Source organism: Zeugodacus cucurbitae, chromosome 4 (genome assembly GCF_028554725.1).
Source record: "Zeugodacus cucurbitae isolate PBARC_wt_2022May chromosome 4, idZeuCucr1.2, whole genome shotgun sequence".
Classification (NCBI taxonomy): domain Eukaryota; kingdom Metazoa; phylum Arthropoda; class Insecta; order Diptera; family Tephritidae; genus Zeugodacus; species Zeugodacus cucurbitae.
The window spans coordinates 25,280,509-25,297,589 of NC_071669.1; the positions used below are offsets into that span (position 1 = coordinate 25,280,509).

The 17,081-nt window shown below is 36.0% G+C and overlaps 2 protein-coding genes across 10 annotated transcripts in view; one reads left to right on the forward strand and one right to left on the reverse strand.

Annotated features, from left to right (window-relative positions):
- LOC105215883 (sulfotransferase 1 family member D1) overlaps positions 1 to 17,081 on the reverse strand; it is a 524,336-nt gene that overhangs the window by 386,104 nt on the left and 121,151 nt on the right. The gene's annotated exons all lie outside the window — the stretch shown is intronic.
- On the forward strand, positions 7,590 to 16,438 carry LOC105215885 (protein commissureless 1). Its single transcript, XM_011190071.3, has 2 exons — positions 7,590 to 8,750; positions 15,422 to 16,438. Exons 1-2 carry the CDS (start codon positions 8,171 to 8,173, stop codon positions 16,105 to 16,107), a joined length of 1,266 nt encoding a protein of 421 aa, XP_011188373.2. The 5' UTR covers positions 7,590 to 8,170; the 3' UTR covers positions 16,108 to 16,438.

Here is a 17,081-nt window from a genome sequence, read left to right on the forward strand (position 1 = left end):
TGCACCAAAGTCAGTAGTACCCCATCAACCTCGTGTCTCGACTTTTAAGTATTTATAAAATTTGAAGAATCAGACCTTCTTGATATTTAGAAGATGTGGTATCCCATAAAGTAACAAATGATCTTGATTAAGTAGTGATTTGGTAAGTGAAAAGGACTATTTTTAATTTAAGAAGCTTATGTTCTATGTACAAATTCACTTAAGAGTGGTTATGCTGGCCTATGGTGCTCACCATTAAATTAAACCACCACTAAACAGATATATCCAATTATGAGGCGACCAAGTATACTAGATGAAAGACTTTAAATTAAAGTCGATTCAAGATAAATTGTTGCCATCACCGTTAGTGGGCCTTGAACTCGCTCTAAGATTTTGGTATTGAACTCTGACGGTATTATTGGAACTGTCCGTGGCAACCAGATACGATTTTGTACCGTTGCATAATCGAGTTGGATTCAAATATCGCCGGAGAATAATAGGAGGACCAATCTTCAACCGAAAATTATATGTTGGCATCCCGCTATATCGAGAAAATTTAGAAAAATCGTTTGGAGAATTTAATCTTACGTTTTCACTAACAGTGTAAATTGATTTAAAAGACATTAGATCTCTTGGCAAAAACTATTGTATCTTGAAATTAATTACGTCAACATCAACATTTTTTGTTGCCAAAAAAGCCCGATTACTGAACGAGTTATGATATTATCCAAGTAATTTTGTATGTTCGGAAAATTATTCTCCATTAATAAATTTTTTCGTGAAAAATCGGTCAGATATTATCTAACATTTTATTGTATTGAGTATTTGCTTACAGTTCTATTTAACCGTTCCAATTATTTAGCAATGTTAGGAATCACCAGCAAAGCCTATCGGAAATCACCAGGGAGTAGTAAAACCGCACCACCGATATCTGTTAAAATCTTATTATACTTAGAGATAATTTTTACACATTTTTATAAAATGTGAAATCATATTGCACTGATCCCGTACTTATTAAGTAGTTGCAGTAGTCCGATTTTTATCATACCAACCTTCTCATAGTGCAAAGGGTTAATGGTACCATGTTTTATTAAAAAATATATTTTGATTTTTAATCAAGTTCTTAATTGACTGATTGGCCAAATGGTGAGACGGATAACATTGCTACTAATATTAGAAAGATAAACTATACTATCTCTCAAGTCGAATCAAACTACACATAATGTGAAAAAATTAACTAAAACCGGTACAGTGACGTGGAATTTTAACCTATATACATATATTTCCCACGGGAACCTATATCCTTCTTCTAAGCTAGTTCCTCACCAAATTTCAGCCAAATCGGTTCAACCGTTCTTGAGTTATGAATAGTGTAACTAAGACGATTTTCTTTTTTAGACTAAATATATAGATTAAGCTGGCCATATGCTTATAAACTTTTATTTTTGATCATCGATATCGAAATTCACTTTTGTGTCGAATATTTTTAATACCTTTAGAACCCGACAATTAAAAAGTCTTCATTTATTTATGAAATACTTTTCTTAGGTTTTAACTAGTTAAATACTTGGTATATGGTATGTGTGTTCTGAGGCTTCTGATTGTACATTTAACGTAAATCTATTTCGAAACCGGCTTAAGTATTTTTGTATTCCAATAGGTATAAGATTTCTAAATAACTCAGGACAATTAGTGTTTGATATTTTTTCCCTTTTTATTCTTGTTGTAGTTAATACTTCCTTTCTACATTTCTTAACATAGATAATTCCTTTTATTATCATCGGAAAGTATTCATTTCAGTAGCCAATCTGCAGCGCAACGAATTTCAATTGCCTGCACTCGCACTCGAACTATTCGAATTACTCCATCTGCCCGCACATTTGCACATGCTCAATGCAAATATTTGATTTTTAAATACTTTTGGTAAATTTTACCACAACACAAAAATGCAGTAGTTGTGTAATTGATTTATTTATTTATTCGAATTGCATGCCATCTTTACATCTATTTATTTACATTGAAATTAACAAAATGCTACAACAAAAACAACAACACAAATGCTCCGCAACATGCCACAAACAGACTGAATAGACAAACACAGAGAGAAAATGTCTCTCCACTCACGGATGCATTGCATGCCCGTCTTATCTAACGACGCACGTGAATGTGTAGGTGTGTGTGTGCGACACGGCTGTGTTTGTAGTGGTATGTATGTATGTAGATATTTGCTTTTCAATGCCCGCACATTTGGTCCTTTTTTCCTTGGACAATGGCATTTTCAAAACAAAAGACTCGAAGAAATGCGCAAATGTGTCGCTGTGTTTGTTTCATTGTGTTTGTGTATGTGTACGTGCGTTGGCATGCGTTGTCTGTTTAGGAGGGAAGGCCTGTCCATGGAGGGAAGCATGCCAGCGAAAGTGAGCTATCAATTGCTGGACGGTTGTCTCAATAAACCGTGCTGGTATGTCTCCAATGTAAACTGAAAATTTGCCTTTGAGAATTCAGATTACTTGGCTTTTATATACTCATATGTGCTGTAGTAGTATGTAAGTATGTATGTTGGCTGATGTATTAGACAAGCATATTATGATTAAATCGATATGAGTCAGTTAATGCATGTTTCACTGTTATACCAGATGAAGGCAACTTTTTCCTAACCACTTTAGATTTCACCTCCGTATCGATTTGAGTCCGCGATCCACAAACTGTTATTTCGAAAATATATTTAGAAAATTAAGTTCAACAGAACTAATAATGAAACTGTTTTTATTAAAAAGTATACTGGACTGGCTGTTTGAAGATACTTTTTGTATTAATGGTTTTCTCAATGTAAAGAGACTTAAAATGTTTCTGATTACCTAATTATTAATGAAAATCATTGTTAAATCTTATAGTTGATTTGAATAGTTGGTGATACTAATAAAATAATTAAGTTATAGCTTTCTCAAATAAGTCGAAGCTACATATGTATGTCTCCCGAACCTTTCAAGCACGGTTCTTTCAAAACGATGTAATTGGATTATGCATATAAAATAAATATATATCTATTTAGTTCAAATAAAAAAACCATCTGGAGCCATCTGGAAAAGGTGCATTCTCGTTGACTTTATAACTCTCAGAAAGATCATCGGAAGTACAATAAAAATCCATACAATTGCTTAGTTAAGACTTTAAACTAGAACTTGGCCGAAGCGAAAAAAAATTAAAGTTTTATATTTGGTAACGGTTGTACAGAAAAAAATTGCTAAAATTTCCATTTCTTTGGTAGTATAAAAAAATCCTTCATTCAAGGTCTTGTTAAATGTTCTCGAAGGTTCGTCTGAAATTTCATTCAGTCGTTTGAAAAGTTCTTCAGAAACCTTCACAACCGACTTTGAAAACATAGTTTAGCGAAAATCCGTTTACAGTTGTGAGTGATAATAAGGCTACCCTGGGGTGCACATCTTCTAGAGATTGTATCTCCAAAATTTTAGGACAAAATTCTAGATATATTGGTTTTTTAATACTAGTATCCATCAAAATTCAGATAACCTCAGTAAGCTTAAGAGATTAGGTTTCAGAGGCTGAAAACAAGGTTTAAAAAAATGTATATATGCAATCATATATTATATGTAAACAATTCAGCATATCAAAGATACTGTACTTTGTGAAATTTGTATCGAAAAATTTCGGAAACTCAATCGTTGGTACCTCATCTCCAATGACGTGTCAAAAAAAGGTCTTGCGGTGCACATTATAACTCATAATTGATTCATCTAAAAACAATAAACCAAAAAAATTTCGAGAATAAATGAATAAATCTAGTTAATGCACGAACGTGTCCACCAACTAAAAAAATTAAGTTTTGAAATAAATGGTTTTAAATTGACACTAAAGTGGTCGATATCTTAGAACTTTACTCGGACTGATTTGAAATTTTTGGAGATTATTTCAAACTTATTGTACTATTTAATAAACAAAATGTTTCAATTTTTGAAAATTTGAAACCCACCTAACCGCTAAAATCACTTCTCTTTACAAACTTGAATTCTAGGCAGGAGTAGTGCCATTACATTGTTGCATAATGAGCTTTCCTATTAAACAGATTTTGAGAAAGAAGAGTGTAACAAATAAGCTGCCTATGGTGGAATACACGAGAGACGAAGTCGACATAAGGGGTTAGGGGTAGTCAGGATTTTCAAAAAATCAATTTTATTTTTGCATATTCGTTAAGTGTAATATCTTAAATAAAAATATTCTCTGAAAATTTGAAGATGATCCGATAATTACTTTTCGAGTTATTCAACAAATAACAAAGAGCGCTCGGCTCTTTTCATGACTTTAAGTCAAAACATTGTATAATATTGCCATATTATTACTTTTGTAAAATAACATGATTTAATAGCAAAAAATTACTGAAAATTCTCATTTTTTCGTGTCTCTGACTCCCCCTAACCCCATAAACCATGTTTGCCACACTGATAAAATATTTAGCGAGATGTTATTCTAAATGGTAGAATTTAATAGGCATACATACATATTCACTATATTTCTCAAAGTAATGTGTAAAAGTTTCCTACAATAAGGGAATTTATTGGCTAATTGCATTTGAAAAAAGAAAATTCTAAAATTTAATCACAGCAAGAAAATTGTAAATGTTTGCAAGGACTCATATTTGTCTGTAATAATAAATGTATGTATGGATGTACATACATAAATCTAACAAAACTTTTGTTGTTTCTAAATAAATATATAAATATTACTTCAAAAGAAAATTGTAGCAAAAACAAGTAAAAAATTGTTCGTACATTTTTATTAATATGTAAAATTTAAACATTTGCTAAAGTAAATTTTGTGTGTGAAATTTTTTACCAAAAACTCAAAAATTTCACAATAGGCTAAAAATACATGTAACTACATACATACATACATACAAATGTATGTACATCCATGTCCATAAAGCTTGTAAAAATGCTCATAATAAAATTTTTATTTTCTTGCACTATGGGAGTCTTCTGCAAGCCAGCTCGACATTTCATATTTTCACATAATGCTGAAAGTTGTCGGTCTACCATACGGACGGCAGGCGGCAGCTTGGTTTAAGTGTGGCTTGGTGTGGCAGCATGACATGCTGTTGCTGCGGCTATTGTTATGCTACACTCTTTCACGTTCTCGTTGTTGTTGTTGCTGCTTTTGTTTTTTGTTGTTGCAGTCAGCTGTCAAGCTATTTTATTATGTTACTATGTCATATGGTGACATGCTGACATGCCAAAAAGCGTGTTTTACAGTTTCGCTGATTGACTAACTGACGGCCCAGCCTGTCAGGCTACTACATAGCTTCGCCGCTGTTGCGGCACAAGTTGCACATAAGCGACGTTTAGTAGCAAAGTGCTGGGACATAAAGTCTCATGTATGTATGTATGTAAATATAGACGCATGTATGTGTGGCTGTAAGTTTATAAAAGGGCATAACGACTAAAGGCAAGTGCAACTTTAGTAAAGCAATTGAATAACTGCATAATTGGAGCACTGGGTACTCATTACCGGTAATAGTGGATTAAAAGAATACTTTAAAATTAATATAAGCATTTTTAAGTTATAGTACCAGTAACAACTTGAAACAATAGAAAGTCCTAAAAATGTTTAATTCAATTAAAATTTCTTTAATTTCAAAATTTACGCAATTTTCATCAAGCGAGAATGAAAACATTAAAAACACCTAACAACTGACCTTTACCCTCAACAGTCAGAATTGCAACTGCTTGTGGCATATTCAAGCGTAGAATTTTCACACAACCAACTGCTTCTCTCTTGCTGCACAAAATAAAACCCAAGAGCTCGAAAAAAGGGAAATTTTCTCAGTACTCTTGAGTTCGAAACTAAATTTGAGCATTTCTATCGCACACTCAGTATAATTTGATTGAGTATAAACTCATTTGTGGCATAACATATGTAGCATAACGTTAACACAAATACTGCACTTAGTTAGTATTGATTTAAATGGAGTTCGAGTGAGCGCAAAATTGTAGTAGATTCTCCCACAGAGTAACAATAGCATTATGGTTCACTCAATGTTTTTACTTTTTGTTCAATATTTTTTACTGCAATATAAATTGAGTGAATTATGTGCACGCGTAGTTCATTTTTATTGCACTCATAAAATGATAAGAACGTAAGCGCATTTGCGATATGGAGTTCTTTGGCGAATGTTTTAAATGAGGCAGCTAAGCTGTGTCAAAAATGTTATGTCTTGCTATGCTATGTTATGCTAAGCTATTGAAATAAAAAAAAATTATATTTGTTGAAAATATGTTAGGTGCTTTGGAGTTATAAACTGTTTTTGGGTTAATGTCATAAAATCTTACTTCTTTAAAAAATAAAATATAAAAATTAAGTTCTATTGGGTTCTAAAAAGTTTGAATTGATTGTTGAACAAGTAAAAAATATTTAAAAGAAACATTTTGGTCACATATTACTGTCCTTAATATATAATTGTCTATTGAGATGAGAATAGATAATGAATATTTTGATATTTCTGATCTGCAAATGTTCAGAAATCATTAACAAAATAATCTTCTTGAACTCTCGAATGAAGGTTTAATGTTTGATCACTACTTCTACGTCTTCTATCCAACATATTGAGGCAGGTGTTCAAAGGTCTGGATTAAGTATTATTTTTCTTTTGAGGAAACGGATTTCTACCTCTGAGTTAGTAGTAGTAGTTTTTATGGACCAAAATAATTTTAGCACTGCCTTTATTATTGATTTCAAGGATCATCCGAATCGATTAAATTCCATTTCAGCCTATGTAAATTGAATCGAATGGGAACTACAAACCATTCCCGACTCCAGCTGAAGACACACAAAAAATTCATTCAAATCAATCCAGCTGTTTAGGAGGAGTTCAGTGTGATACTAGCGAACAGAAAAATTTTATATATTAAGACAATTATAAGTTTCGAAAGCACTGAGAGAATATCACTCATAATATTGAGAGTCACCACCATGCTCGAATAAAATGAAAAAAAATCTTATATCATAATATGTTATTTTGGTAAATCGATGCAGAATTCTAGAAATTACAAATTTAATTTCAATTCCACTTATTCATGCCACGTACACACCCCCACACAGAATGTTTTTAAAATACACCAAATACCGAGTAATAAGCCAAATAGTAGTAATTAGATTTTTAACTTGTGATCCTTCAGCACACTAAAAACCAGCAAAAACGAACTTTCGGCAAGAGAAACAACAACAACTGCAACAGCAATGCAGTGTTTCGACGTCGCTTCGTCGTTTGTAGTTGCTGTGAAATTGGGTCAGTAGCATATCCTGCCGATTGCAGCGCCAAACGACGAAGCAATACACATACATAAGTGTATGAATACACACACACACGAGTATTTATGTGTTCGGGCACAAACTATGCCACTCGTCTCAATAACTCCTTCTGACCATTATTTTGTTATTTTCGCAAACTAACACCCACTCAACGGCTCAACCGAACTCCACACAAACACACGCATAGTAGTTGGATGTGTCTTTCTGTTGTTGTTGTGTGCATGGTATAAAGTTGCAGCAATGCTGTTGCAAGCATTAGTTTACGACTGCTGGCTGCGCTAAGTGCAATTGTGATCAGGTAAACGGTAAACGGCGTTGAGTGCAAGACCAATTCATTTGTGGGTGAGGGCCGAGTGAGCTGCGCGGGTGTTAGAGGGCGAGAGAGCAAGCAAACGAGTGAGAGACTACGAACGAAATTTCCCTTTGGCGCGCAACATACCCTTAACGCAGCCTGCCTACTGAGCGCCATAGAAACGGCCGCTTGGCTACCTACTAATCGGCTGGCTGGTGACTTTTCTGGTGGCAAGTGACTTCTGTTGCATGCAGCGGCACACAATTCAGTTCGACTTGGACGGGCAACGCGTGCAGACGTAGCAATCAAGACGCGTTGTTGTTTGGCGTGTATTTTAGCCAAGAGTGAAGAAAAGCGTGTTTGAGAACGCGAGCGTGAAACTGCAAAGATAAACAAAACGAAAACTTCAATGTGACATGCTTGTGTGAATCAGAAGAAATAAAAAAACGAAAGAAGTTAAAGAAAAAACAAGAGAGTGAATACTAAAATATTTTCTTTAAAAAAATATAAATTTGTGTAGTGCAAAATTTTATTAAAAGCCATTAGCATAAAAAGTGCATAACTCAACTCAACAACATGGAGGACACCACAACAATGGATTATTTGTATGACACCACAACCTACGCACCGGAGACCACCGACTACAGCGACACACCGTTCCTGAATTTGGCGGCTGTCACACCGGACGGCGTTGTCGACCGACTGCTGCACTCCGGCGAACAGTTGTCGCACAACCAAATCACCTTCGAGATACCAACGCATCACGATCTCGAGCACATCAATAAATTGCACACATTCAACACGCTGCTGCAGCGCATCGGCAATGTGGCCTACGACACTGTGGCCTCCGCCGCCAGCGCGCACAGTGTGGAGGAGCAACACGCGCTCCGTCCCTTTGGCGTCGATGCGACCGGTCAGCGTATCACCAGCGAGCAGATCTCCAAGAGCGCGGTGTTGAATTTGGCCGAACTGAAGAACGGTGTCAGCGGCAGTGTGGGTGGCAGCTTCTTGGAGGATTTCTTCGGCGATGCCGACATGCATGCGGTCATCAATTATTTGTGGATTGGCGTGGTCACCGCATTGGTGGTGCTCTCCGTCATTTTCATACTCTTCTCCTGCTACTTTTACCGCAAATTTCGGCAATGGAAGAAATGCAGTAAGTACACAGTTAAATTGGTTAAAATAATATGGTTCATAGGAGTTGGAAGAAGTTGAGTTGTTAGGGATTGTTAGATTCATGAGAGCAGCTGTGTGTGTATATGTAAAAAGTGGTTTAAAAAAGCTGTTGAATCAACTTTTAAAGCTAACTACAAATTTTAGGCAGTGAAAAATCTGTTTAAGTCAAAATGTTAAAACAACACACGGACTTCTAAAAAATGTTTTCGTCACTTTTCTTAATCAGCCGAATACTATAAATTTTCATTAAGGTCAAAATAATATTACGTGCCATTTGACAATTTCAAAAATCTTAATTTCATACTTTATTTTTTGAAATCGTTAAGTAACTCAGAGGTATGCTAAGCATAGTCAACTAATTGATCTAAAATCACGTCGAAGTCTACTAAAAAATATGTGACCTAACAACCGTTACTTTTGTATAACCTTACTCAAAACATTCGATTGCCTATTTTATCAATTTTGTTTTGGCCCCTAACCTCTAGGATGTTACTGTTGTAATAAAATTATGTGTCATAAATCACAGTCCCTTTTTAAACTGTAACAAATCTCAACCCACTTGAGCAAATTCCCTTCGAGGCGCTGTTTTTTTAGTACAGTGCATTACCGTTAAAAGCGGAATTTAACTCTTTTGTGCTCACGAGGCGGCCTTTTATTCTCAACGGAATACGGATGAGATAACAAAAGCGGTATCAAATTTGCACCAGTTTAACGGCAAATGTTTTTTGTGAAGGCTGGTAGGGGTACTACATTTATTATCAGCCAAATGCTAGCAAATAACGGGTTAAATAAAGAAAGCTTAACAAAATAAAAATTCGTATACGTATGAACTTAAGGTGCAGAGACTTTAAAGTTTATCTAACAAATCTACAATAAGAGGGCCGGGACTTAACTTAATAACTTTTCAATAACTAGAGAGGTAGTTTGGGGCGCACTTATGATAATACTTTCAATATACTCTATAATACAATAAATTTTTGCTGTTTTAAATGCAATAATTTGACATTATTAGCACTAACTTTATACAATTTAAAATTAAAAAAAAATATGTATGGAATTTTATGACCCCTTAAAATCTCCTTTTTACTCCCACTTCACAACCCACCCGCACCTGTTGCTTATTTTTAGCACCTACAACCTCAAGTTCAGCCCACATTTGAGGCAACTTGTAAATCATTTAACGCAGAGCCCATATAATACCAGCAAACTGTCAAAGTAATTTAAGCTAGCGCCTAAAAACGTGCTATCAGTGCGAGTGCCGTTACTCCCATTTCCTGCGGCAGCTGCTCTACGCACAACTTTTTGCGGCCTTTATTGGCAATTCGTGCTACTTGCTGCTCAATTAGTTTGTATATTTTGTGCTTTGCGCCTAAAAGCAGCCAAGTAATATATATTTATTTATGAAGCTATTACTAATAAGGCACAACTTTTTTGCGCCGTGCAAGTTGAGCCGCGCTGTCAATGTGTCAATTTAGCTAAGGAGTATTAAAAACTTTTGCCGCAAAACACACACTGGATATTACATATATATTTACGTAAGCCACACACCACACCTTTAGCTGTCAGTTAATGAAATTGCGAGTTCAATGGCGCAGCAGTTCGAAGTGAGAGATCTATCATATTAATTGTTTACTTTGTGGCTTCGTTTGAACTCACTCAAGCTTGCATACGTGTATGCGTGTCTAAATATTTACCAAGGGCCTATATCTGCTTGTCTAAGTAGTTGGCTAGTGACGTGTTTACTTTCCTGTGTTGCCTACATTTAGGCGCCTAACCATTAACAGCTTAATTAGCACAGTTAGTTGAATTAGTTGCGTTCGTGCGTTGCCTACAGTTTGCCTTAGCTGTCCATTACTTGTTCTCAGCCTCCAACTCACTTCAGACGCGCTCGCTCGTAAGCCATTTCACCGCTTCCCTTGTCCATTGCGCACCTGCTGGACATGCGTCATTTATAATTTAGTGCCTTTTTGTGCAGAGGTAAGTTTCGAGTTTTTGGGTCAGCTATCTTAAGTTCGTTATCTCACATGCGGATGTCAACTGTTCTGCTCCTAAAAGTATGCTACATTTTTTCTATTTTCTGCTTTATTCATTTGTTTTGGTCAGCTTTTTGGCAGTAGGCGCTTGCTTAGTGTTTAGGCGTCAAAATATATACACTTACCGTTACTTTTTGTGTACTATATACCATAAATACTTAAGCAGCTTTGCGTATAAGGTAGTAAATTTGCGCATTATCCGCATTTGTTAAGCTGTCAGTGCGACCAAAATGCATGGCAACTCTGACATTTCGCAGCTTATCACTGCCATGAGCTCTACACAACGGTATATAGCACAGTTACTTGGCTACATTTATACGCTACCGAGCTTGCCTTTGTATTGTTTTGTTGTTGTATAAATAAGTTGTGTGTGTCTACTTACTCGCAATCAATTAGCGACTTGATGCGCTACAATTTCAATACGCAAACAAAGCGCGCAGCACGTACATCTGTATTCGCTAGAGAGTGTGTGTGTGTTTGGAATACGCAATATTGCCACGTACTTACGCTAAAATTTATTGCCTGTCGCATTGTTGTTGTCTGCTTTGTTACAAACAACTTGAGTGTGTCCGTGCTTCCTCAATTTAGTAGGTGTCTTTGTTGTAGGCGTAGGCTTGTACGCCTTAAAGGCTGCTTTGAATAATTTACACTTGTTGCTGTTGCGAAGTAATTAAACGCACGGTGTTGTTGTTGTTGTTGCTTTTAGTTTACTGTACAACTGACAGTGAAGTACGCAGTTAATTATTAATGAATTTAGCATACTTTCGCCTTGTACTCCGTGATTGTGCAATAAATTAGCTATGCGAGGAGGCCGGAGGGGTTGAAGAACAGCTTTAATTAGGACATTATTGTGCTGAAGACAATTGCGACGAGCTTTTGCTCTGGCTTATAAAAATGCTATATTTAAAAGAAATAATAGAATAAAAAATTTACAAGCTTGCGAATGCAGTAAATTAATCATAAAATTTAAAAATTTTTTAATAATTTTTAATTTGGAATATATTTTAAATTTTTACTGAAACTAAAAATATTAAGACTTCCATGACATATTTTAACTCATAAATCAGCAGCATGCAATTCTGTAAAATTTCAGGCATTTATTAAAGCCAGAATCCATTTTGTGGTTTATTTTATTTTTATTTTTTTTCCAGTTTCTGTGTTTGTTTTAAAGTTAGCAATAAATTGCAAAAGCTGCCACATCAAATCTCTATATGCTTTCACTTAATTGCTTAGAGCGCTCTAAAAACCGCAGAATATTGAAAAAGTTACAACTCAAAATCGCACAAAACGACGCAAGGTTCTACAAACAAACGCACAAAAAGAATATAAAAAATTACAAAAACAACGCACAAGAATTTCAATAAAAACAGAAACCCGTGTGAGGCGTCAAAAAACTGACCTAAAATTCGTGTTCAAGCGCAAATAAAATTGTATGCATATTTAAATGCATAAATTTAATGGAAACCCGTTGGTTGTTCTTGCCACATAAAACAATAAAAAAATAAAAAGTGCTAGCGCATTGAAAAAATATAATTTTTTATGTTTACAATAAAATTCGTTTTTATATTTACATAAAAATTCATCATCATCATCAACAGCACACGGCAAAAGTGGTAACGCTAAAGGCAACACTTGCGCGATATTTCACGATTAATTGCCGCGCGTAAATTAAAAATGCAGTTTTTACATATCTATGTATATATAGATATTTATATAAATACATATGTATATGTAAGTAAATAGCCATGCAGGCGTCGAGTTGTAAAATTGACACAGCATTCGACATGCCAGCGTGTTTGCATACTTTATGGCGCGCAAATAGCGACAGCTTGGTAAAAAAAATCGCGTTGAATTTGTGACAGCGCCCACGCGCGACCCCAGCATGCCGCCAGCGTGGCTATGTGGTGCAAAAATACTAAAAATAACACAGCAGCGTAGCATACATTTGGGCGCATATGTTGCGCTCTATTTGAGTAGTTGGCTTTTTATGACTGTGTGTGTGTGTGGCATATGAAAAATCACATAAATTTTACAACGCATATAAATTTTGTATGACTTTTCCAAATTTGTTTTTGGCGTCACATGTGGTCGGCAGTCATGTTTGCTCTCCGCTCTCCATCGCTGGCCATTTTAGTTTAATGAAACTGCAAGCTGTGCTATCAAAAAGGCAACAAAAACTTTCCACGTTTATACAGTTATACAAATGTGTGTCTCTCTTGCACTGCTAAAACCGTTGATTGCAGTCTACATTTAGGCGCACTGAAGCGCACTAATCGCAATCAATTTACATGCGCTTTCGCAATTAAAATATTAAACGTTTGCACTTCAGCAAATAAATGTGTTGCACTTAGTTTTATTACACCTGTTGCATAATTCAGCGCGCTATTACGTGTACAGTTAGCGTGTGTGGCAGCTGGCAAGCTATTGAAGTTTAAAGATTTATTGAAAGCAATGAATTTCAATTGACTTGCTTTTGTGTAGTTATGATGGCGGTTGTGTTTCTGTTTTTATGCGAAAGCATTTTCGAGTTTTTTCGTAGCTTTGCATTTTTCATGCAGCGGCGCGCATGTGTGAGTGAGTGGAGTTGTGTGTCTGTGTGATGAAATTTGTGTCTGTGTGTTTTTTTGCTATGAGGTAATGGTTAAATGTCAGCGATTTCCGACGCACAGCTCTACATGTTTTTCGCTCGTTTCCATTAAAATTGCATGCACAAACGTGTATGGAACAGAAACGTTGTTGCGCCTAAAAGCAGACATTGTCTTTTATTTTTTTTTTCATTGCACTGCAATTTAAATTTAATGGTCTGTTGCGCTGCTTGTTATACATGTTGTTGTTGTTGTTTTTTTTTTAAATAAAAAAATGCCATCAACTGGGAATTCTTATATATTTTCGTTTATCTGCTTTTGGTTGCTGCTTCAGTGCGCTTTTTCTTACTCAATAGTGACAGCGCTTGCCAAATTGAGAGTGAAAAAATGTAAATAACTCGAATTCTTAGCGATATTAAAAATATTAAATTTCTTTAAATATTAAAATATTAATTATTTTTTGGTAAACATTTTCTAGTAATTTTCTTTTATTAAATTTTTTTTTATAATCATTATTAAGATTATCACATTTTTTTAATACAAATTACATTTACGTACTTAAATTTGTATAATTACTTTTAAAGACGCTTCAAAAACACTTTCAAAACCACTTCATGTCACTTGCACAACACTCAACTGTCAACAGATTTTGTTCTCCACTTTCTATTATTTAAATGTCTTCTCATTGACAGCTACCAACTGTGTATATCATAGTGTAAATATACTCTATATATAGGCAGCAAACTGCTACAACACTTGTTTGTTGCTCTTGTTGGCAACGCTTGAATCGAAAGCTTGCAGTTGTAGAAACATACAAAAGAATTGCAGCGGCATTTATTTACATATACACAGCAACAACATATGCACAAGAAAAATAAAAATAAAAAAAAAATATAGCACCCACACAGCTGTATTAATGAGCAACTGGGCTTAAGGAATTAGTTTTGTAACTACTTTTGTAACCAGTCTTAATATGATATATGTATGGAAATCTTTATTAAAATTGCTTTACACTTTAATTTTGCTTATATAGCAATCGTATTGCAATGTAAACCAGTACTGCTTCCAAAACTATCAATTTCCGACCAGTCACTGCATTTAATTTTAACTATGTTTTTATTCTTGCATATTATGCACGCTCACCCCCACCAAGTGCAGCAAGTGAAACCAATTATTATTGAATTGAGCAACCATTTACGGCATTCAATGCCACAAACAAGTGTTTCCTATCAATGACAGACCGACAGCAGAAGAAGGCATTTGACAGCGCCTACGTATGGAGCGAGTAACTAGAAATGTGTGTAAAAGCTGAAAAACAATGCAGTTTGTATGCTACAACAACAAATGTGTTCTTTTTTCATACATATTTCTTTATTTTTATTTTTTTGTGTGTCCCACATTTTCCGTTTTCTCCAACTCCTTCTGTATTGCTGTACGCACTTGTCACACTTTGACAGCTGAAATATTGATGTTCTTGTAGGCTATGCGCTGGTTGTGGCAACATTTCTTGCCACTCTTTGCTACCGCTGCATCCCTGTCTGGCAGTGTGGAAGACATTAAGTGCTTAAGTTGCTATGTTTTCACTTTTTTATTGATTATCAATTAAAGTAGATCCTTCTTCAAGCAGTCTGTTTGCTTCTTTTGCTGCTTGTTTATTTGTTGCTTAAGACTACCGAAGAGCTGTGGGAATGCAATCCTGCGACAATCCCAGTGACGCCTTGTCATAATTATTAAGCACCTTTGATTGACAGTTATGCCAGTGGCTCAACTTGCTTGCCTGCACATTTTGCGGTTGCCTTGGACCTAAGCTGTTTAGAGGGATTTAAAGGATTTACTTGGTTCATACTCACACATACACCGTGCAATCGATTACAACACTGTATAAATATTTCAATTTTATTTTTTATTTTAAACACAGCTGCTCCTCAATTAAGCGCTTACCATTAGCTTTAAACTCCAACTACTGCTTTTATAAACTCATATCATGCAACACAGTGACTAACCACTATTTTCTCTCTTCTCTCCACTTGCAGATAAGGACATACGCAATCACTTGAGCAACGACTTGTACACCGATGGCCATCTTGTCGTTTGCGACCGTTTAATGGACGCCCACGGCCAACATACGGCAACAGCTGCCACCGCCGCCTACTACCAACAACTGGAATCACCGCCCTGCTACACCATCGCCACCGGCCTACCGACCTACGACGAGGCATTGCATCATCATCAACAACACTTCTCCTACGGCATGAAGTTCATGTATCCCACAATTACGGCCGTGCATCATCATCCCGCCATTGCTGGTGTCTACAGCAGCCAGTGCAACAACAACAAACAGCAGTTTGACATGCAGGAGGAACAAATGAAGCAGAAATCATACAAAGTGTCGTCCGGCGCGTTGGAGGACGAAGCCGCACTGGAAGTGGTCGTGCCCGCCAGCTACGATATCGCGGAACTTCATGGACTCAATTTGTCGGCGGCCGGCATGAGTGTGACCGCGCCATTGCTGGGTGTCAATGTCGGCGCAGCGAAGTCGACAGCGGCGTCGTCGTCGCTGGAGGAGGTGATTACCATACGGCTGGATGAAATGACACCCACAGCAGCGCTGCCCGTCGCAGGAGCAACGACGCGCCGTCCAGCTATGTTTTACAATGAACTGCGTCGCGAGCGCTGTGTGGGTGCGGAGCAACAGTGCAGCGCGGTGACGATAGCGTGAGCGCATTAAGCACGCTGCAAGGCGTCGAACGCGCTGAAGCTTCGATGCCCGGTCAACCAACTGTAAATATGTATGTTCTGTAAATATGCCGTAAGATAGCTGCGCCACAGATGAGCTGCCCGCTGCTACATGTTAAATCTCACATTCGAACAAAGCGACTAATTAACGTAATGACATTTCGAATGAGTCCGTAACTCGGCACATTCATTAGTTACTACTTGAAACTTAGCTGAACTTATTTATGTTTTCATTTGAGTAGGTACTTTCTTGGTTCGTAACTGTAAATGACTGCAAGCAGAGTTGCTTTCAAAAGCATTATTTTGTAAAATATTATTTATTTCTTGTTTAATCTAATTTAATTTAAAGATCAAAGGCGCATTTCTTTGAGTAAGACTGATTGTTCATTATATAGTTGAATAAATCTATATTTTTTAATTGCATGTAAATATTTCTAAGTCCATAGTTAGCGCGCAAATGCAAGTAGCGAATTGTAAAACTAGTTAAGCATTTTATCAAATAAGTAAACGAAAAGAAATATTAAATTCGAAAATTACACAAAATTTAAATATTTGGTTGTTTTTATTTTAATTTACATTATTTTCTTGATGATTTCTGCATACAATTCCATACTTTTTCAGTTGGTAATGAGTTGCATTGAAATTTTGTTTTTCACATCCATTACATCTACATACATTTTGCATACACTCACACCACTCACTTGCTTACACGAAATATTTGCAGAGAAGCTTACACCGTTAGCACGGCTCGTTTGGGCTTTTTGCGCTTTCGAATAGTGCATGAAAGCTCAAAACAAACGTAGCCTTGGAAACCTAGTACACATTGTAGCGCGAGAGAAGCGAGTTTTGCAGTAGTGAAAGCCCAAAAGGAAAGCCGAACGAACAATGAAGGACGTGAACTAGTTAACTGGAAAGGGATTACTACTTGAATTCTAAACAAATACATACAAACACTTC